This window comes from Sus scrofa, chromosome X (genome assembly GCF_054392235.1).
Source record: "Sus scrofa isolate SSC_HxYL_T2T_F1_AM1 chromosome X, Sscrofa_HxYL_maternal_Yorkshire_Landrace_v2.0, whole genome shotgun sequence".
In the NCBI taxonomy this organism is placed as follows: domain Eukaryota; kingdom Metazoa; phylum Chordata; class Mammalia; order Artiodactyla; family Suidae; genus Sus; species Sus scrofa.
The window spans coordinates 108299854-108322759 of NC_139401.1; the positions used below are offsets into that span (position 1 = coordinate 108299854).

The window sequence follows — 22906 nt, forward strand, 5'->3', positions numbered from 1 at the left end:
TAGATGATAATGAGCTCAAGGGATCAGTTAAATCCATGCTAATGAAGGAAAAGTAAAGGACTTCCTGCTCACCCCACTTCACCAATTGGGAATTCCAAGCCCAGATGGAGGGAGTGGGTCCAGCAGCCCCCCGACCCCCAGGAAGGTTGCAAGCCGGTTGATGGTGCCTCCTTGAGCCCATCAAGTCACCACCTTGAAAAGAAGCCACCCACTCCTTCTAAGACAATCCATGGTGGGCACATCACCTAATGATCTAAGATCAGATCACACAACCTTTGAGCATTTCTTTGAATTTTATTGAAAATTGACATGGACATTAGAAAGGTATCAAGCTAAACAGTGCTGGTTTCAGGATGTTTCTTTCTTGGCAAATGAAAGCCCCAGAGGGGCAGTGACTGGTCACATCATTGAGCAAAAAGAACAAAGGAGAAGAAAGGACAAATGAACACAGATTCTGGAAAACATGCAAAGAGGCTCTCTCAAGAGACAGTGGACAGCAGAATGGCGAGAGTGGTAGCGGCACGTGGAATGAGCGCGCTCACATGGTGCTCTGATGCAATTTAGACCAACGGGTGCAAGGATCTGGCAACATCAAAGCTCTCCCTCCAGATCCCAGCTTGAGCAGAAACCTCTCTCAAAACTCCCACTGGCCTTAGAAGGCTGAATGGAGTAATTTTGCTCTCACTAAGCTTAAGTTCCCTCCCGTCTCTCCCTTCTCCGCCTGAGTGTTAGTAGATCCATGTTCACCCTTGCTGGGGGTCTGCGGAAGGTCTGTGAGTGCTGAAGACACTATGAATGTCCCTCGATTTTCTCTCCCCTCTTCAGCAATGTTCCAGGGTGCCCACAGACAGCTGACCCAGAGAATTGGGGTTTAAAAAGAAAGACGGAAAACTCAAAGGAGAACTTGTGAACAGAACTTCCACACCCACAGCTGAAGTCTCCTTACACTTGGCTGAGTCGTCCCGCAGCTGTCTCTCTGAGGTTACCTTTGGTCCATTCTCCAGCTCTGACAGTTCTTTTCCTGCCTCGTTAGGTTAGGACAAGATACTTCCATTTAAAATACCATGTAAGTCAGGAGAGAGCTTCTTGCCTGGTCACAGGGACACATGAACACTAGTTGACTGTGGGGTGTGTGTGTGTGTGTGTGTGTGTGTGTGTGTGTGTGCACGCGCAGCTTGGGGAGGGGAGGGAATTGGTTGGTTTCTGGTTTGAGACAATGTGAAACCCTAACTCTTCTATAATGGCAGTCTTCTCCTTTAGACTTAGTGCAGCTGCTGAAGACAAGATTAAAAAAAGCTGGAGAGGGAGAGAGAAAGAGAAAGAAAACATGAAATTAGCCCAAGACAAAGGACATTCAAAGTAAGACAGGGTGAGGGGAGTGGGCAGGGTGAGGCAGCACAGATTAAACTTGGAGAAGACAGGTAAGATGCGGGGTCCCTGATGGACCATCCTCACGGGGAAATCTGCTGAGAAGGTTTTAAGAACACCACACACCAGTTGAAAGCTTCTTGTTTTAATTTAAAAAGAAAAGCACATATTAACAGCCACATGTGAATGTCAAATGGTTAAAACAAAAAAACATAAACGAAACCAAAAGTGATCTGTATTGCAGCTAGGAAAAGCAAACTTAATAAGACAAATGAGGGGTGTGTGTGTGTGTGTGTGTGTACACATAGGGATTTTTCAGAAAAGCCATTCCATTCCAGTCTGGGGTGGGGGTGGGGCGGGGTACAGAACGAGTCTAATGACTGGTTTTGTTTCACCAGAAGTAAACAGAGTACTTAGGGTATTTTTTCTTAAATAGTAACAACTGTACTAATTAAAAAGCATTTTCACGGAAGAAGGAAAAAAAAAAAAACCTTTCTGTCTACAGTGAGACAGGCTACTCAATTCAAATAAGATTTTAATTCTTTTGATAGCCTCGGTTGACTTTCTAAAGGTCTCATGTCTACTCGCAGGTTAGATTTTTTTGTTTACCAAACTTCCCTGATTACAAACATCACCCAGGGCACCTGTTAAATGGATGCCCAGAGAAGCTGACCACCTGACAGGTGCCCTTGACGCCTATCATCATCGGAAGTCCTCTGCTTTGCCCGCCCCTCCCCACCCTATCCTCGGATATTTTTCTACAGGATAAAACCCTCAAAGGCCCCCTAATACTAATATTTCTCCAGAACATCCAAAGACTTGTCTCCAGGAACAGACACGAACAGAATCCATCCGTGAAATGGATCGGGAGTCAGAAGGCATGCAATTTAGCCTGGCTTCAGCCATGAAACAGCCCTGGGACCTCTGGCAAGTCCCTTTATTTCTCTGGGCCTCTGTTTCCTCTTAAAAAAAAGGGGGGGGTCCTATCTACCTTCCAGACCAAAATGTCTCCATACGGAATCCCTGCCTAGTCTCTGAAGGTCTCTCAAAGGCTGGATGGCTGTAATACCTTTCAAAGTTTTCAGTTTTCGGAGGTCCTCAAGCCTCAAGCAGTTAATCTGTAAACAAGTGCAAATGAGGGGCCTCCTATTTGTAATGCAAATAATTAGCCCAAGGGACGGAGAGTGGGTGAGGGTTTAAGTTTGGGATTCTCCGGAAGCAGCTGTGACACTGGTCACAGAAACACCAAAGCTGCGGAAAAGAAGCCTTTTCCAAGGAGACCTGACCCTAACTTAGCATCTCCCTGAGCTACTGGCTAAGTCTCCCAGCTTTTTTGTTTTTTTAAATCTTGGACCACAGGGGCTCCTGAACTGTTCCACTGGGACTTGGATTTTCTCAAGAAACTAGCTTGTGCTTTGGTGGCATCACCTTCGTACTTGCTTTTGGCCACTTGCCAAATCAGTGACTTGCCGAACAGATCAAAGCCACACTCTTGCTTTGCCAAGAAGAAACGATAAAGTGTATGTCTTCGTTTGCTTTTTGTTTTTTCTACTTTTCACCTCCTGTTATTATCTGTTATTGAAGAACCAACCCCTCCCCATTCTCAACACTTCTAAAAGGCCTGGAAATGGGGCGTCACCTTGTTTGACATGTGTTTTGAAAGAAAGTGACCAAAGAAAAACAAACCCTCACAAAAAAATAAAAATAAAAACGAAGGTGGTCATGGTCCATGCCGGTGGGACTGAGAGGCAGAAATCAAGAGAAGAAGTGGGGCTTGAAGTAGAAGTACGTGGTGGGGCGGGGGATGGGGTGGGGGGACCCGGCTGCCTGGCATCCCAAAGGAAAGCTGTCAGTTACAAGAGGAACCTTGGCTTAAAAGGCTAAATGGAGTCCAGTCCAGCTGTAGCGGGGAATGCTATTCAGTACACAGCCATGGGTTACTGCAAAGGAAGGGCAGAGAAACGGGGTGTTAGCCACAGATCGTTGCCAGGTCACCTGCAGCTCTCACGCTCTCACTGGCCAAACACCAAAGGCCACTGCGCCTCGTGGCCCTGACAGTGGAGGGCTCTCTATCGCAAAGGGGTTCCCAAAGCCACTCTCAGGCCCCAGTATAAGAATTAGGGCTGGAAAATCTTCAACTATCAAATCCTTAGACTGGAGATCAAGTTAGGGACCTTCCAAGGCTCGACATCTCTTTTTTTTTTTCTCTCCCACAGACGGTCTCACCTCTTCTTATTGGGAGACACGTGCAAAATACAGATGGAAACTCATCATCGCATTCACCAAATAAATAGACTGGAAGATGCACCAAAGCCAGACTGAAAACACTGATTCTCTGACCGCTCAGTTTGGCGACAGCGGCTGATTATGCCCGCGATGGCCCTGCCTTGTTGGGATGGTGTGGCGTCCCAAGGGGAGTTACATAGGGCATGCCGAGACAATTCCATAAGACACTAGGCTGGTAATAATATTCAGGTTTATTCTCCCTTCTGCACCTGTGGGGTACCCATATTATAAGGAGGGCAAACATGCTACTTTCTTCAGTCGTTGTGTTGTCTGGGAAGGGCTAGGTGTAAATAAACTCATTCCAGATTCTGAATCCAGCTTGAGTGCATCCAAACTGGAAAGGGCTGGGCTGACAGGCCAGAAAGAAAAGGCACCAAGTGACCTCCTTCTGGAACCTTCTGAGAAGGGGCTGTGGGGTGTTTGGGGAGGCCCAGTGACCGGTGCTCACCCAGTCATGGTGGATGCAAATACCTCAGGGAAACAAGTAGCAGTGACAGCTGGGACAGGGAGGCTGGTGGTATGGAGTAGCAGATGGGACCCCTGAACATGTCACCCCCTGGCAAGGATGCGGTGGGGAGTGGCCGGCTGGGGGCACTGGGAGGAGCACTGGCTGGGATGCAGGATGCATCTCCAAGCCATGCGACTGCTGGCTTCTTGACCAGAGGCCTGACCCTGTCCTCGGACTCTTGGACTTCTAGAAACCTTGACGGGAAGAGAGGGGAGGGTGGAGGTGGTGTGCCCCCTAGACGTGTTAAGGGCGAATTAGAGAAAGGGAGGCCCAGCTCTGTTGCGCAGGAAAAGGGTGTCTACAGGAAGCCCAAACTGAAAATAAAAAGAGAAGTTGGGTTAATGAATGGATGGATTAATGTCCAAAAACAAAAAAAAAAAGTTAGAAGAAAATTGTCATGATGACTAATGGATAAATTAGAATTTAGCTCTGTTAGATGGTCTAAAGGCCTCATTCCATTGGTTTCTGGGAACGTGCTTTCTCTCTCAATCACCCACACGCATACCTCTGAGTGGTGAGTAGTGACATTAGTTTGCAAAATAATGATCAACTTAAGCTGCGAGAATCCTTTCTCTCTCTTCTTAATTATGATGTCCTGACTAGTGCCCCCCACCCGGACACCAGGTACAGGAGTACCTTCGGTAAATCTCCAGGTGGCCTCAGGCCAGGGGACAGAGTGCCAGGCTCTGACTGCTTTGTCCCGGAGGAGGCAGAGGTAGAGGTTTCACCTCAGGTCACCTTCAAAGAGTCTCCGTCAGCTAACTGGTACCAAAGTGTCTGGGGGTGGTGGCTGGGCTCTGAGCTAGGGTCCCACCAGTCACCTGAAAACCTGGACTATGGAAATCCATTACTGCTTTGTGCTCACTCTGCACTTTGACCTTCCTCCCATTTAAACTTCACCCTTGTGGAGTTCCCGTCATGGCTCAGTGGTAACAAACCCGACTAGCATCCATGAGGCTGCGGGTTTGATCCCTGGCCTTGCTCAGTGGGTTAAGGATCCCGCGTTGCCATGAGCTATGGTGTAGGTTGCAGATGTGGCTCGGATCTGGCGTTGGTGTAGGCTGGCAGCTGTAGCTCTGATTGGACCCCTAGCCTGGGAACTTCCCTATGCCGTGGGTGCGGCCCTAAAAAGACAGAAAGACAAAAAAAAAAAAAAAAAGATATTGGTGATGGACAGTTAAAAGCATACGCTGAGCGTAGTCACTTCCTCAGTGACTACATCACACCTACACACACACGCACACACACACACACACACTCATGTGAATGGCAATTTATACCAGGAATTAGGAGTTTTGCTTTCCTGTCCCAGTTCTGCCACTAACTCACTGTGCGATCCCTGGCTAAGTCTCTCACACCCCGCACTCCTCCATTTATTCATCCTGTAAACTGAAGCTCCGTCCTTCCCCCTCAACCTCATAGGACTGTTGTCAGGTGGAAATGGGATCTCATACAGAAAAACACTTTGAAGAGTGTTAACATGGAATACAAATGCTCAGCTCCGTTCTTCCTTGTCTGCCTCCTAGAAAACACTGCAGTGGCCTGGATTCTGGGCTTCATGGGAAGGCTGAAATATTCTGACATGTGTAGGCTGTCCATATACTGTGCAGTGCCCCCCCCACCGCCCCCGTCAAGGGTCAAAGGGGCTGGTAACCGATGAGACATAGCATCTGCAACTCTGTACGGGTCACAGAGAAAGAATTTCTCTTGCAGTTGCAGACGGCTGCCAGTAGTGCCTGAAGCAATTTCAAAACCAGTGAGGAACAGTAAGCTTCACTCTGCCTGCAGCAGCATCAATGAGGGCTGGCCTTTGTGAGCCACTTGGGGCATGAGGGCTTTGGAGAAGGGACAGGCTGCCTTTGCTGCTTTCAAACCCCCAGGGAGCCAGGACCTCCATCTCCTATTTGGTTTGGAACAGCTTTCGTGTTCTGCTGGGGAGAAGCACGCCAGAAACAGCCAATCTAACTTAGGGTCAGGGTTGGCTGGTCTCGCTGGCCAATTGCCTCTCATTTGTAAATTATAGCTTTAAGTCTAGCTTTGCCAGGATTCATTTTAGTAAAGGCCACTCCTGGTGATTTACTCAGGGAAAGCTGAACCAGATTGTGTCAAGCCGCATTAATTCGGGTTTCATAAACTGAAGTCCAACTGACCAGGATGCATCCTTCCTGTTCTCATTGCAAAGGAGAGGAACAAGGAAGATACACGTGAACTGAGTGTCAGCGCCCCCTGCTGGGCACGGGGCCTGCAGCAGTGGACAGACAGCTGGTGGACAGACAGCCCCTCTAGGGCTCGAGTGTCTTCTGACATGGAAACCTGCTGTTTCATTCAAGTCAACTAACAGGGCTCTAAGAGTTGCCTCTAAGCCAGACAGTAAATCATTCCGTTGTTCTTTGAGGGTTGTTGCCTTTGGCCCAATTTCATGGGCCTTATGTTTCAGATGCCTCTGGGGACTTCCTCTTTGGGATTCGCTAGAAAGTAGGATGTTTTGCCAGCTGCCCTGAGTCCCCCGAGCAGTAGCTGCAGCAATCAGCTTGGTGACTCACAGCAGGCTCTCCGTTTAAATCATCAGCTGCATGGGTGAGTGGGGAGAAGCCTTCCCAATATTTTGCATTCCCTGATCCAAAAGCCACATGTAAAAGGCCTTTAGGAGACAACTGGGGTATTCTGAACACTGGCTAGAAATGTTATGCGAACAAACTGGTAATTTTGGAGGTGTGATAATGGTGGCATTGTGCTTTTGTGTTTTTTTTTTTTTTTCAAAGAGTCATTAGCTTTTCGAGATACATGCTGACGTCTTTACAGATGAAATGATATGGGTTTTGCTTTACAATCATCCAGCCAGTTTGGGGTAATAGATGAGACAGGACTGGCAGATGTGGACAGTTGTATGGGGGCTGGATTGTGGGCACATGGGGCTGCATTCATTACCCTCTCTCTTCTTTTGTTCCTGTTTGAAAGTTTCTACGATAAAGTTTAAGAATGGTAATTAGCCTAATGATGTTAAGTTAGAAACATTTATCTTCCCTCCCCACTCACGACCTGAGTCTAGTAGAACAGACAGAAGACACTTCATCGTTGCTTTAATCAACCTATACACTATGTCTCTATATAACCAGGGGCTGCTTTATTCACTTCTGTAGACATAACACCTAGCCCTCAGAAATCCACCTTACCTGCCTACCTCCTCGTCAAAAGTGTTCATGAAGCTGGTGTTTACATGTAAAGAATTCTCTACATCTGAGAACTCTTCATTTTATCCACTGTTATCATGTTGGGGGGAGGGGTTTACACAGCCAAAGGAAACTGGAGAACTTGAACTCCTTGGATAAGAAACAGCCGCCAGAGGAAACAGAGAAGCAAGTTTCCATTGGCTCAGAACATCCCAAACCTGGGGGTCAAGGCTGACCTTGACACTGCAGGACAGGGTTTGTGAACCCAAGAGTTTCCCCCGTCACTACAGTTTAGTCAATTTTGAAAGTAATGATGACGGCTACTTAAGGGGGAAGAAAAATCGCCTCAACTGAAACCTCAAATATTGATCACAGGATCCGCCTAAGCTACCTAGCTGTTTCTAGCAGCAAAAGTCTGAAAACAGCCCATTTTTAATCAGGAAGGCCAACATTCCACATGTACACCTGAAATCACACCAGACTCTTTTTTTTATATTATAAGTCACTCGAGCCAACCAGCTAGGACAATGAAGCAGCTTCTTTTATATTAGATATGTGTGTTGGGCAGAGGGTAGGATTTGGGGAGGTGTGTTCTAGAAGCCACTGCCAGTTCTATTTAGAGTTAATAAAGCTTACCAGGACCCTGGGTCTCATGCAGCATGCAGCAAACAGCAGAGTTAACTGTAAAACAGTAAGAGCTGATGAAGATGGAGTGAGCTTGGGGAGACATCAAATATTATGAGTTGACACAAACAATGAAGAGCTAGAGGTCAAAGGAGATTAGGAGGAGTGGGGAAGGGAAGAGGGAGGATGGGCGGGGAGGGACCCCCCCCTGAAACACAGGTACTCTTTTTTAACCTCTCAAAGGGCAGCCAAAGGAAATTCTCAGTATGTGACTCCGGTAGATGCAACCACCATTTCTCCAGAAGAAAGGCTGCCACCCTCACTTCCACCCTCAAGCCCCCCACCCCCACGGGACCAGAGAGACACAGGTCTCATGATGGGCCTTCCAGAGGGTAGCCAGCTGTTCAGGGAAGTACCTAAAAAGCCCAGGTCTGGGGCCACTTATACATTTTGACGTATGGAAGAGGATGGGCAGTTTGGTCAGGCTCTCTTGTTACCAGGAGGTGTCACGTGCCATTGAGGGGCCCACCCATCTCAACACTGGAAAAGGGCGCCGTCACCAACTCCAAACATTCCTGGAGACTGGAGAGGCATGTCTTCCTATACAGGGTCTTCTGTCTGGGGGTCAGGGTGGTGGGGTGGTTGATTGGGGGCAACTGGGAGGAAGCCTGGTCTGGGAGGAACTTCCATGGCACATCTCAACTGGGACTATTGATAGCTTAGTGTCAAGCAGGGGTCTGAACAAATGAATCTCCTAATTCCTGCCAGCAGGCTGCAAAACTGCCCCAGGGACTGAGTTAACAAACACCACCGGACTATGAAGGCAGCAGGTTGGAGCTGGCAGACAAATTTAGACTTCTCTGATCTTAAAAATAGGAATCCATTCCTTCTGGTGCAACTAACACACCATGACAGATCAGTTAATATACAGTGTGTCCAAAGAGTCTTTTTTCAGACTAGACTACTTGAACTTTAATTATCAGGGAATACTGAAAAAAGTTAATAAGTCAGCGACTTTGACATACAGTGTTGAGATTCATAACAAAAAATCTATGGACTAAGTGGTGAAAATGTCCAAAATGGCCACTTTTTTTTTTTTTTTTTTTGACCGTGCCTGCAACATGTGGAAGTTCTGGGACCAGGGATCAAACCCTCACCACAGCAGCAACCCAAGCCACAGCAGTGACAACGTCATATCCTTAACCCACTGAGCCACCAGGGAACTCATCCAAATTACACTTTGGAAAAAAGAATAAGCAGGTGGCAAAACTGAGTGCCTTCAAATATAAAATATTTTATTGCTGTATTTTATTGTTGGTGAGAAGTTGTACTGTTTTTATGCCTAAGTGATAAGTCGGCACAGACGAAAGGAAGATGTTTCCTCCTTCTGGCAAATATCCAATAATTGAGTCTAGCAGCAAGGGGCTAAGAACAGAAGACGATGACCAAGGCCATCTTTTAGATCCTCAGGCCGCCTTAGTGAGGACACTGCCGGACTCTCCACATGAGGGCTTCTGCAGTCACACTGCACAAATAACTAGAGCGCAAGGGACCACGGGATGTTTTCCTGGTGTTGTATAGGTCTCTTCAGAAATGCTTTCCTTGGAGTTCCCATCATGGCACAGCGGAAACGAATCCGACTAGGTTGGGGGTTCGATCTCTGGCCTTGCTCAGTGGGTTAAGGATCCGGCATTGCCGTGAGCTGTGGTGTAGGTCACAGACACAGCTCGGATCCTGCATGGCTGTGGCTGTGGTATAGACTGGCAGCTGTAGCTCCAATTTGACCCCTACCCTGGGAACCTCCATATCCTGCAGGGGCGGCCCTAAAACCAAAAGAAAAAAAAAAAAGAAATGCTTTTCTTGAGAGTTCCTGTTGTGGCTCAGTGGTTACAAACCCGACTAGTATCCTTGAGGATGCGGGTTTGGTCCCTGGCCTTGCTCAGTGGGTTAAGGATCCAGCATTGCTGTGAGCTGTGGTGTAGGTTGCAGACGCAGCTCGGATCTGGTGTTGCTGTGGCTGTGGCATAGACCGGCAGCTGCAGCTCCTATTCGACCCCTAGCCTGGGAAACTCCATATGTCACAGTGTTCGGCCCTAGAAAGAAAAAAAAAAAACAATGCTTTTTTCTTCTCTGGTTCTGGGAGGAGGAATGGACAACTTCAGCAAGCAAAGCCTAGGCTTGGGTCAGGGTTATTGAGCCACAAGGTAACCAGCAGCCCATGCTATCCTGTCTCACTGAACCCCAGGGGAGCTGGATGGATTGTACAGTTACTCCCCAGGTTGAGGATGGGGTGCGCGGAAGATACTAGCATCTGAGGGCTCCCCACCAAGTTCCTGGTACCCCAGGCTGGGAACAACTAAGCAGCCAACAGGGAGGGACAGGAAGGGGTGAGAAATCGGGCCCAGGCTACAGCCTTCAGCAGCAGCGCTTAAACTCTGCTGGCTGCGGCCGTGAGAACCAAGGTGGGGAGGGGAGGGGGTATCCGGGCATGGAGAGGTGCACGACCTCAGACTCAGGACAGGCGAGAAGGCCTTTGAGTCACCGGGGGGAAGAGGGTGCCCAGAGGCTTCTGCCACCCTCTCTCTGGCCTTCTTTTCATTCATCTCTTTCTTGTCACTTTGCAGCTTCTCGTTGTGTCCTTTCTTTCTACTCTCTCACGATCCTTTTGCTTTCCCCCACTTTCCTCCTACCTGGAGTTTGCAGGGCTTTCCCAAGAGGCCGAGCAGGAGGGCTGGGCCTCTGGGGCCACATACAGCCCTGCCTACTCTCAGCTCCCCAAACTCAGGGAATCCCAAGGTCCCATGGGAACACCAGGTATAGGGCCTATAGGCCCACAGCTGGCCTCTGTCACTGCCCTGAGGGGACGAGCAGGAGGAGGAAGCCCTCACCCCAGAGCAGCCTGCTACTTACTTTTTCTTCTCTTTGTCTCTTTTCAGCGTCTGTGAGCCTCCAGCCTGGGAGCCCTGGGACTGGAGCAGCTCGGCCGCCGTCTTTCTCTGTTTGAAAGCGTTCACTTCGTCATCCAGGGATTTCTTCTTATCCTCCAGCTTCTTCTTCTCGTCCTGGTGTAGTTTCTTCAGACGGTCAAACTTCTCATGCAGCTGGCAGGGAAGCACAGGGAGTTTGGGGCGGGGGCCACCCCCATGAGCAGATCCCAGCTGAGCCGAGCCCGGGGTGGGGGGGACAAGCAGGCCTGTGACCTGCAAGACCCTGGGACTTGAGACATTTCCGCCAGAGACAGCTATGACTGCATCAAAGAGCACCATGTTCTGGATAGTTCTCTTGGCATTTTACCTCCTCATTTCTGCTCCTGAATATGGTCAGGGAAATGCACATTCTGCTTAATCAAGCAGTTTATTTATTTAAAAGGGTCCCCATAGGAGTTCCCGCTTTGGTGCAGTGGGTTAAGAATCAGATTGCAGCAGCTCGGGTTGTGCAGGTTGGTCCCCGACCCAACATGGAGGGTTAAAGGATCCAGTGGTGCTGCAGCTGCAACTCAGATTCAACCCCTGACCCGGGAACTTCCATGTGCTAAGGGTGCATATAAATAAAAAAAAAAAAAGAGTCCCATACAGTAATAACTACATCGATTATAATCTAGAACATCTATCAAGTGCTTACTATAGGCCAGGAACTGACTTTTATAAGCACTTTATATGTATTAACTCATTAATCATCACAACAACCCTATGAGGTAGGTTTTCTGTTATTAGCTGAATTTTATGGGAAACAGAGGTAGGAGAGAAGTTAAGGAATTCGCCCAAGGCCAACCATTCTTTAGATGACCACAGACTGAAATCGCTCAAGGTGAAAGGGGCCCCTGCCTTTCCTGATCCCCTCCAATCACCAAGCATCATCAGGGATTGCAGAGAAAACTCCAGCAATGCCGAAGCTGTGCAAAGAAAACACTTGTCCTTGGACACAGGAGGAGATAAAAGAAGGAGACAGTGGGATGGGGCAGAAACCTCAGCTTTGATCACGGGGAAGCTTAACCAGCTCTCAACAGGGCCAGAGACCCAAACGAGATGAGCTAGAATATTCTAGCATGCCACTGCGATAAGTGGATCAGGGAGCCAGGGGTATGAATGGTCATAAACTAGAATGGGATAAACTCCCCCGAGTAGAAAGAGCAGAGCAAGCATCATTTCACTTTCTTTTGACGATTTAGGAGGGAATTGAGGGTTTGCATTGCTCTGGGCACATCACGAAGGAGGTCGGGTGTCCCACAGGCATCTGGGACTGTCACAGAGTAAGTGGAGATGGACGGCAGACCTGCCGTGCAAACTGGCTTTTCTTGGCCGCGTGGGGCAGGGGAGGAGTGGAGCTCTGCAGCTCAGCTGCTTTTACCTGGCTTTTGTTCACCGGCCTTTCATTCATCTGTTTATCTTTGAGATGCCCTCCCCTCTCTTCCTCAAAGTACTGGGGGATATTTTTCTTTTGAAAAGTGAAACTGAAATGAAGTCAATACCCTTGCCACGGGCTTTGCCAATAACACTGGAAGAGTCACAGCAGATTAAAATAGGAAGAGACTTGGGAAGTAATTAAGTGCTTCCTTTCTTTGTGGGTTTCGAGGCCCAGCGAGCTGAAGCAGTTGCCAACATGACCAAAACTGCAGCTGACGCCAATTTATCTGGCGGCAGTGGGTGAATCAGTAGTGGGACCTGAGAGGCAAGGTGATGGTTAGAGGGCTATCTGCACTCTATCAGTCATGGCTTAAGTAATGAAAGCTCCAGATAGACCATCAAGCCTCCGTTTAAAAACTCGCCCGAGCTGCACAGATGTTTCTTTAACACTAGAATGAAATGGAACAGAATATTCAAGTGCATGGGGAAATGCACCAGCTATCACTGGTTTAGGATTCAGCAAGGTACCTGGGACTCCTGGGGACCTCTTTTCCCACGGCCGTCAGAGCACATAGGATGGGGCAGACCAGGCAAGAAATCAATCAACTATCCCTACTGAGCTCCGACCTCCCTGAAAGGGGGAAAACAATCAGCTTGCCCTTGACCTCCAGGGGCTATGTCAGATCTTGACTCTTTTTGGGGCGGAGAGGGGCGCACCCAAGGTATCTGGAAGTTCCCAGGTCAGGATTCGAACCCACCCATGCTGCCGTTGTGACCTACTCCACAGCTGCAGCAACGCTGGCTCCTTGGCCTGCTGCACCGTACGGGCACTTCCAGGTCTTGACTCTCAAGCGGTGGTGGCCGACAAGACCTTTTTGCGGTGATGGAAATGTTCCTATCGGGTAGCCACTAGTTGCATGAGGGTTGAGCATTTGAAATGTGGCCAATGCAACTGGTAAACTGAGTTTTAAATCTTATTTAACTTCAATTCATTTAAATTTAAATGGTCACACAGGGTAGCCGCTACCATATGGGACAGTGCGGCTCTATAGAATTAAATGACAGAGAAGGAAAAAACCTCTGGGCCTTGGGGAATGAGGGATCAAGAAGATCCGGATCTTGCAGCTGCCTCTGTGCCAGCTAAGGCTGGGCTACAGATACTGTGTGCCCCATCCCTGCCCAGAGGCTGCTTAAGACTCCCCCGCTCCTGTCTCGGGGCAGAAATCTCTGTCTTGCCCAAGTTCAGCTGCCTTTTTCTTCCCACCACGCACACAGGCTCACATTTACCTCTTTCTCTGCCTCTTTAAGTTCAGCTTCTTTCTCTTTGACTCTCTGGACGAACATCTGTCTCATCTCTTCTTCCTTTTTCTGGAGCTCTCCTAGGAACTCATTCCTTTTGGCCTCATACGTCTCCTGTAAACTGCACACGTGGTCGGGTTATTTCCCCTGCTTTTGGAATGGCTCCTGTTCGATCAAAACAAGCCCCCCGTGATCCTCGCTGGGTTTCCCCATTCTCCCTCCCTCAATTCTGGGAGACACGCAAAAGCAGAACCACAAAGGTGTGGCCACCTGGCTTGGCACATGTGATAGCATGGTCATGGGGTGCTGGGGGAGAGGAATGGGGCAGCCCTGGGAAACCAGAGAGCTGTTTGGAATTGGGAGAGGCTTAGCACATCTGTTTCTATACCCTGATTTAACAGATAAGGAAACAGGCTCAGAGAAGTGAAGTGACCAGCTGAAGATCACACAGCTAGCGGCAGAGCTGGGACCAGATGCTGGGTCTCTTGTCTCATAATCTAGGTCCTTTCACTGCACTATGCTGCCAGGTCCTGGCTCTGAAACGGATCCCATTAGTGAATGATTTCAACAGGCACGTGATGAGATTCCCCCATGTGCTGGACACAGGATCAGGTGACAGCACGCTAGTCACGCAATATCTAGAGCCATGAAGAACTCACAGTCTAGTGGGAGATGCCGGGGTTAAGTCTCCCTGCCCTCAGTCTGGACTTAGTTGTGAAGAAATAGGAGTTAGCCTGGTGAAGAGGAAGAGGATGTGTGCTCTGAAGAGGGCAGCCTGTGGAAAGGCACAGGTGGAGAAGGAATGGCACAGCTGGGGAGTCAGGCACGGTCCCCCGGGGCTGGGGTAGTAGGAGAGAGCAGGCCTTGGATGCCATGTTAAGACTTAGACGTTTTATTGACTGCGGGGTTCTTTTTTGGCTGCACCTATTTCGTGTGGAAGTTCCCGGGCCAGGAATCAAACCTGCTCCAAAGGAGCAGCCTGAGGTGCTGCAGTGACACGCAAGGTCCTTAACCCACTGAGCCACGAGGGAACTCCTTGACTGCAAAGGTTATAAGCCGGGCTGATGTGATACGATTCGAAAATGGGAAAGATCACTCTGGGTGTTTTGTGAAGGATGGACTTTCCAACAATCCAAGTAAGAAATGGTAAGAAATGACGAGATGTTAACGTGAAGGCTGGGAGGGAAGGGGGGAAATGGGAGACCAGTGAGGGAAGCAGAACTCGCAGGATGTGGCAGGAGTCCAAGATGATTCTGGTTTTTTTGACCTGGGCAACCAGACTGGGGGGCGGGGGTGCGCCAGGGACTGTGACAGGGAACACTGGGGAAGGGGTATGTTGAAGAGGGAAAGAGATGAATTGAATTTTAGACAGCGGGAGTTCCTGTTGTGGCTCAGGGGTTAACGAATCCGACTAGGAACCATGAGGTTGCGGGTTCAATCCCTGGCCTCGCTCAGTGGGTTAAGGATCCGGTGTTGCCATGAGCTGTGGTGCAGGTCGCAGACGTGGCTTGGATCTGGTGTTGCTGTGGCTGTGGCGTAGGCTGGTGACAACAGCTCCGATTAGACCCCTAGCCTGGGAATCTCCATATGCCAAGGGAGCGGCTCAAGAAAATGGCAAAAAGACCAAAAAAAAAAAAAAAAGGAATTTTAGACACCTTGAATTTCAGGTACATCCTCTGTGGGATGGCCAAGTGCAAATATCCAAAATAAATAAATAAAAGGAATTTGGGGAGTTCCCGTTGTGGCGCAGCGGAAACGAATCCGACTAGCAACCATGAGGTTTTGGGTTCAATCCCTGGCCTTGCTCAGTGGGTTAAGGATCCGGCGTTGCCATGAGCTGTGGCGTAGGTTGCAGACACGGCTTAGATCCCGCGTTGCTGTGTCTGTGGTGTAGGCCGGCAACTGTAGCTCCAATTTGACTCCTAGCCTGGGAACCTCCATATGCCACAGGTGCAGCCCTAAAAGGACAAAACACCAAAAAAAAAAAAAAAAGGAATTAAAAAAATGAAAATAAAACAAAAACAAAAAATTAAAATAAATAAATAAATAAACAAGTGAAAATATCCAGTAAGCAGTGGGATCACTGGGTTTGGAGCTCAAAAGTAAGATGTTCGCTTGGGAGTCATCTATTTCTAGGTGGTAATTAGGACGGTGAGAGTAGAAAGAACCAGCCTCAAAGAAAACAGAGAGTGAAAGGGGCTGAGGTCCGAGGAAAGAACCTGTAAAGGAACAGGCTGAGTGAAATGAAGGAGGCTGAGGAGTAGCGCTCCAGAGAGGACTAAACCGGCTGCACTTGCGCTAGAAAAGCCAACAGCAGAGGGAACTGCAGGAAGGAGGCAGCGGGAGGACGATCAAACAAAAAAGATGCTACACTGGACTTGGCCATGAGTACGTGACCGACCTTGGAGAGAGTTACCTTCATTCAGTGGCGTAGCGGGGGCAGGAGCCAGTAAATACAGAACAATTCTTTCTCCTTCCCATCAGAGCCAAACTCCTCGAGGGGGCAGAGGCTGGTGCCAAGGAGCACAGTGAGGGAGAGTTTCTTTAGGATGGGGATGTCTGCCTGCACCGTGGAAAGGAGCCAGCAGAGAAAGCGTGCAGAGAGCGGGACGCAGGGAAACAGAGGTGGTCAGCATGGAGCCAAGGAGGAGGGGCGGGACCAGATGACGCCTCTTCCCCAGCAGAGGCAGATTAAAGGAAGTAGAGAGAAAGCTAAGGGAACGACCACCAGAGAGACAAGCCTGTTTCCCTCTAACCCCAGGGGCTCCAGTAGCCCCTGTCTGTGAAGGGGAGTGAGCTCACCCATCCAGAACCAGGCATCCCCAAAGGAATCGCTATGCTTTGTCCCCAGGCTGGCTTTCCGCCATGAACAGGTTCTATGGGATCTCAGAGGCCATTTGAAGGCCTTCTTAGCCCACAAGCATCCCTCTCACCTGCTTTGCTTATCGAGGCCTGACATTTCCTGAAAGGAGATCTGAGCTCCAATAAAGGGCACCAGACGGTAATTTACAACCTGGGGCTCACATCACACATCATGCGTACAGATCAGACACATGCTTATAGCTCCCATCAGCAGAGTTATTTGAAAGCATTTGAAGCAATGCTTTCAAAAACAGTCCTCGGAGTTCCCGTGGTGGCGCAGTGGTTGACGAATCGGACTGGGAACCATGAGGTTGAAGGTTCGAACCCTGGCCTTGCTCAGTGGGTTAAGGATCTGGCATTGCCATGACGTAGGTCGAAGACGCGGCTCGGATCCTGCGTTGCCGTGGCGCTGGCGTAGGCCAGAGGCTACAGCTCCCATTCGACCCCTAGCCTGGGACTCTCCATATGCCATGGGTGCAGTCCTAGAAAAGGCAGAAAGACAAAAACAAAACAAAACAAAACAAAACAAAACCAGTCCTCTTCTCTGAAAGCATCTTAGATTCTGATTGGTGATGCCAATGATTATTAACATTCTGTGGTCAAAACAAAACTTGTACCACACGAACCCTAGGGACAGTGAGCGAAGAGCCAGAAGTTCATTAGCAGGTGTGCAACAATAACTGCTACCTAGTTCCATCTGGTTTTGATAATGGGGAAGGAAGTAAAAACAGACTAAGGGGAGCTCCCTGGCGGCACAGTGGGCTAAGGATCTGGTGTTGTCACTGCTGTGGTGCAGGTTCCATCACTGGCCTGGGAACGTCTGCATGCCACACGTTCAGCCAAAAAGATAGACTGGAAACTTGACAGAGCAGCAGGAGCCTGATGAAGAAAGTAGGGCAGCCGCCAGGCATGAAGTGCCACGGGGAGGGACAAGGCCGGGTTCAGGGCTTGCAGCTGCCATGTGTGTGCCCGTGGCAGCTGAACTGTCGCCTTGCCCAGTTCCCCGCCTCCTGCCTGGCTGTGCTCACAATCAGGGCGGCAGTGCTTACCCCGCCCGCACTTTACCGGGGTCAGGGAGGGACAGGCAAGTGGCACTGGCTAGTGACAGCCCTGCGGCTCGGGGCTTGTGCACCTGCGCCTGCCTCCCCTGTGAATTCCCTAGGGCGAGTCTTTCGCACGCCCTGGTGGGCTGAGCTGAGCTGGGCCGGGCTGGGGGAGGGGGGGACCTACCTGAAGGGTTTGCTGTCAGGGTCGGTGTCCTTGAAGCCCATCTCCTCCAGCTTACAGCGGCGGTACAGCTCATAGTGCCGGCTGTGCGTCTGCTCCCGGAGGTCCTCCATGTTGACCCGGATCAGCATCTCCCGCAGCTTGACGAAGTCGCAGTGGGCTTCATTTTCAACTACACAGCAGGGGTTGGGGTATGGAAAGTGCATTGAAAGGAAGGCCCGAAGAAGCAGAAATGGATGAAAAGAGAGGCGAACTGTCTAACAGTGACATCGCCTTTTGATCTGCGTATATAGAGCCCTCCATTTTGCCTCCTAATTGGCTTCGCTACTAAAAAGTTCCAAGGGCGACAGTCAGGGGAAACTGCAACACCATAAAGATACCTGAGATGACCTTCAGTAGCACCTCAACCAATCAGACACTCACAGGAGTGCTTGCTCCACACCACTTTTAGGACCATGGCAAATGCATATGTAGCCACCCGTCTGATAAATGCTTGCAGAATCTCTGTTTCCGGGATTGTATGAGGCACTGGGAATTCAGAAACGAAGTCACGGAGTCCTGTTCATAGGAGCTTCCAGTTTAGTGGAAGAACAGATGAAATACACAAATACAGGACAATGCAAAAATGCCCAGCACGGAGGTAAAAGCCAAGGTGCAACGAAAGCCCAGAAAAGGGGGGCCTGAGAACTCTGGGGAGAATGATGGCTTCACCAAAGAGGTGACAGACCCCTAAGATGACTCTTAAAGGAAGACTAGGCATTTGTCAGGCTAAGGTGCTCGTCCTTGCAAGGTCTCCATGAGGTTAGGCAAGGTTACAGAGCTAGTACGTTGTAAAGTTAGGATTGCAAAGTTAGGATTCCAACCCAGGTCATCTAAAGGAGAGGCAAAGGCTTCGAGCAGGTGCTAAAGTCCAAAGAATAAGGGGAAAAAACTAGGACATCAACAAATGACAGTGACAGGAGGGGTGTGGACCACAGGTGTGGCCCATCTGGATGGTAGAAGGTTCAAAAGAGGTGTTTTTAGAGGGTGGATAATGGCCTGATGGCAGCAATGGTGAGCAGGACAGAGTGGGCTCCACTTTGGAGCCTGAGTGAATAAGCCCCCTGCTCCAAAAGCCTGCGGCAAAGGTCTACATTTGGGGCAGTGGCCAAGAAGGACAGAGGTGTGGCCCTAATCCCTGCAAAGGGGCTTCGGGTTGGAAGGTAAGGTCTGAGCAGTGCTCTAGCCCGTGTCTCTGGACACGGCTCACTTTGCTGGCACTGGGGAGGGCCCCGGCCCGACCATGTCCGGACAGTGGCGTCTGAGATGATGAACCGGCACAGTCACCTGTGCGAAGGTCATGGGGGCTGGGAGGGAGTCTGCAATGACAGGGTGGCAGAGTTGCAGCAGACTGCCCTGTGGTCATCAGCGCAATCTCTCCAAAACCCCAATCTGCTCACGTAACCCCTCTGCTTAAGACCCCTTGCCTTGGAGAGAAAGCCCCTCGCAGTCCCAGAAGACACTGGCATATCCATCAGGCACCTTCCCAGGACCACCTCCTTCTCCATCCCAGAGAGAGGTCCCTGGCGGCCAGTCAGGAGGGAGGCCAAAGCCCCTGCAAGGCCCAGAAGCGCGGCTCCTCTCACTCAGAACAGTGAACTCTGATTTAACAAGAAACACTTTCAAAAAACCCGTGTTGGTTGGGTGCGGAGGGAGGGGTCTGAATCAGATGACATCATCGGGACCACGTCTGCTAGCTTCTCCTCATTTCAGCTCAGGTGCCAATCTCTCAGGCTCCAAATTCACTCCCAAGGTGGGACTGTCGGTCCAGACAGCATGTGCAAGTGTTCTGAGGAGTATCCCTGGTTCCAAATGGTAGAGGGGACCAAAACCTCGCACGGCTCTGATAACCAGTGTTGTCCTACCCGTGGAAAAGAGGGTCTCCGGCATGTCCCAGAGTGCACCAGCCTTTGACGCGACGTAGGCAACTTCCCACCCCGTTTCCGTTTCTTTGCTCAGTGGCTAGGGGGAGTTTCCAGTGATCCAGACACTGTCTCACACACAGGCCCCTGCCATCCGCCACCCAGCATGTAGCTGGAGACTTGGAGGACCAGACACTTGTTCCATTCATGGCAATGTCCCGGGCCTTGCTTCAGCCACTGAACTGACCAGCGCCAAGGGTAACTCACTTAACACGCATCAGGTGGACCGCAAAAGGAATTTTCCTGAGCCTGTAGGCAATATGCCTGTTTTTAAATTGCAAAATAATCAGACATACAAAAGAGGGCTTGAAATGTACAATTTCAAGAATTTTAAAAAATGAAGTTCCCGTCGTGGCACAGTGGAAATCCGACTAGGAACCATGAGGTTGCAGGTTCGATCCCTGGTCTTGCTCAAGTGGGTTAAGGATCTGGCATTGCCATGAGCTGTGGTGTAGGTCGCAGACATGGCTTGGATTCCGCGTTGCTGTGGCGTAGGGCGGCAGCTGTAGCTCTGATTAGACCCCTAACCTGGGAACCTCCATATGTTGCAGGTGCAGCCCTAAAACTCAAAAAAAAAAAAAACCCAACCCAAAAAACAAAAAACAGAATTTTAAAAAATGAGCACCTGTATCCATGGCCCAGGTGAAACGTCACCAGCCCCTAGAAGTCCCTTCCTGAGCTCATTCCTCTCCTTCCTTCCAAGAGTTGACCGCTTCCCTGACTTTGGGCTTTATCCTTCCTTTGTTTTTCTTTATGGTTTTACTTTTTATGCATGAATTTTAAAGTTTAGTTGTATCTACTTTTGGAATCTGTATAAATGGAATCACAAAGCCTGTATGCTTCTATGATTTACTTAGCTCAACATTATGTTTCTGAGATGCATTGCTATAGGTGCAACTATAGTCCATCCCCTTTGGCTGCTGTATCATATCACATTGTATGAACATTCTGCAATTCATCCAATCTATTTTTAAAGTTCTTAAAATTTTTTATGTTGTCTTCTTTTTCAAATTTTTTATTATAGGTGATTTCCAATGTTTTGTCCATTTCTGCTGTACAGCAAAGTGACCCAGTTATACAAATATATACATTCTTTTTCTCATACTGTCTTCCATCATGTTCCAATCACAAGGCATCCAATCTACTTTTCATCGCTACCTGAGTTGTTTCTATTTGCTATTATGAATAGCACTGCTGTACCTTCTTATACACCTCCTGGTACAGTCACGTGGGTACACATGCTTTCTTTTCTAAATTTTTTTATTTGTGTTTATTTATTTATTTATCTTTTTGTCTTTCGAGGGCCGCACTTGCCGCATATGGAGGTTCCCAGGCTAGGGGTCAAATCCGAGCTGTAGCCACCGGCCTACAACTCGGGATCCGAGCCACGTCTGCGACCTACGCCACAGCTCATGGCAACACCGGACCCTTAACCCTCTAAGCGAGGCCAGGGATCGAACCTGCATCCTCATGGATGCTAGTCAGATTTGTTTCTGCTGAGCCACAACGGGAACTCCGACACATGCTTTCTTGCACACTCCTTGCTACCTTACTCCAAGGACATTTATTTTTCTTTTAGGGAATGCTTTCTCCATTAGAGACACAGCGAGCCTGCTCACCGAAGAGCATCCAGGTACGGAGCCAGAGTTTGCCCCCGGCGACCCCTATGGATGTTTGAGGGCGGAGCCGAATGTGTAGACACTGGGGACATAGGGGCTGGGGACAGGCAAGGAGACAGACAGGAGATCCCTGCGCGAGGCCCCTCTCCTCACTCACCCTGCACCGTGCCCCAGGGGTACTGCCGCGCCTTCATCATCTTGTTGCCTATCTTCAGCTCCTCTGTGCTGCCAATGACGGCAAACGGCAGGTGGGCCTGAAACAGGAGGCAGACAAAGGCTCAGAGCGACCCCCAGTATAGCTGCTGCTCATCTCCGGGGCCTCGGCCCTCCCGCTGCGGTGTTCCCTCACTGTCGCCATCATCAAGGGGCATTTCTTAAGCTCCTGAGCTGTCTGGGGAGAAGAGGCCTCATCCAAGATTTGGCTGTTCAGAAATTCACACAAGAAGGTATAACAAGGACGTGGCCGAGTGCATAGGGAACAAAGACAGAAAATAAGCAGAATAATAAGCAGATACACAGATTAGCCAGCTCTTCAGTCTTCACAGTTGCTGAGGGGAAGCACCTTTGCAGAATGGGTGAGTGGGATGAGGGGGGGCTACGTATGGACAGAGATTAAGGAGAACCCAGGGGGGTCACTGCCCACCCCCACCCCCACCTCCCCAGAGTGTGAGCCCGGAGAACAGGCACTTACTGAGACCACACTGCTGACTGAGATGCACAGAGCGAGGCCAGGGATCAAACCTGCATCCTCATGGATGCTAGTCAGGTTCATTAACAGCTGAGCCACGATGGAACTCCACTAGTCCGGTTCTTAACCCACTGAGCCACACGGTAACTCCTCCATTTTACAGAAGAGGAAGCTGAGGTCCAGAGGGGCCAAGTGACTTGCCAGCAGCCACACTATAGTAACAGGCAGAGCTAGGGGTGACTCTGACTTCAAAACCCACCGCTGCCGGTCTTCCACTCCCCTTTGGGGGGCTTGAGCAGCAGATGTGGGGAGCACTCTAAACCCGGGGGGGTGGTAAATTGGCTGGGCAAAGCCAGATTGTAAGAGGTGTTTTAAATCTGAGCTCAACAGCCAATCCTATCTCTCTGTTCTCCTCCAGCTCTGCACCCCAAGAATGTTCTCCAGAGTGGAAGGGCACAGAAGTCAATCAGGGAGTTCCCGTCGTGGCGCAGTGGTTAGCGAATCCGACTAGGAACCATGAGGTTGCGGGTTCGGTCCCTGCCCTTGCTCAGTGGGTTGACGATCCGGCGTTGCCGTGAGCTGTGCTGTAGGTTGCAGACGCGGCTCGGATCCCGCGTTGCTGTGGCTCTGGCGTAGGCCGGGGGCTACAGCTCTGATTCGACCCCTAGCCTGGGAACCTCCATATGCCGTGGAAGCGGCCCAAAGAAATAGCAAAAAGACAAAAAAAAAAAAAAAAAAAAAAAAAGTCAATCAGGAGCTCAGCGTCAGGGCATCTGCTCAGCCCCCCAGGGCGGGGCTGTCCAGCTGAGACAGCTCTCCCTTCACCCTCTCAGCTGCTCTAGGATGATCATCGCAGGTATCCCCCCACCCCTTCCCACTCCCATGACTGTCCCTGAAATAGGGACATAGGAAAGAGGGAAAGAGGGGGTTATGGGTATGGAAGGTGGGCGA

The 22906-nt window shown here is 49.8% G+C and overlaps 1 protein-coding gene across 14 annotated transcripts in view; it reads right to left on the bottom strand.

Annotated features, from left to right (window-relative positions):
* Positions 1-274: 274 nt before the first annotated feature.
* The window catches only part of SEPTIN6 (septin 6), a 72560-nt gene continuing 49928 nt past the window's right edge, over positions 275-22906 (bottom strand). For 3 of the 14 annotated variants that reach the window (XM_013986374.3, XM_021080253.2, XM_085008299.1), the window contains exons 6-11: positions 21425-21521; positions 17691-17859; positions 13587-13719; positions 10867-11057; positions 7969-8013; positions 1498-4476 (exon numbers count right to left, since the gene is read on the bottom strand). In XM_013986374.3, coding sequence (XP_013841828.2) covers positions 8010-8013; positions 10867-11057; positions 13587-13719; positions 17691-17859; positions 21425-21521 — 594 coding nt within the window. In that variant the 3' untranslated portion in view covers positions 1498-4476; positions 7969-8009. Of the gene's footprint in view, positions 4477-7968; positions 8014-10866; positions 11058-13586; positions 13720-17690; positions 17860-21424; positions 21522-22906 lie in introns of all 14 variants that reach the window. The other 11 variants (XM_013986373.3, XM_085008297.1, XM_085008298.1 and 8 more) reach the window with 6 other exon arrangements.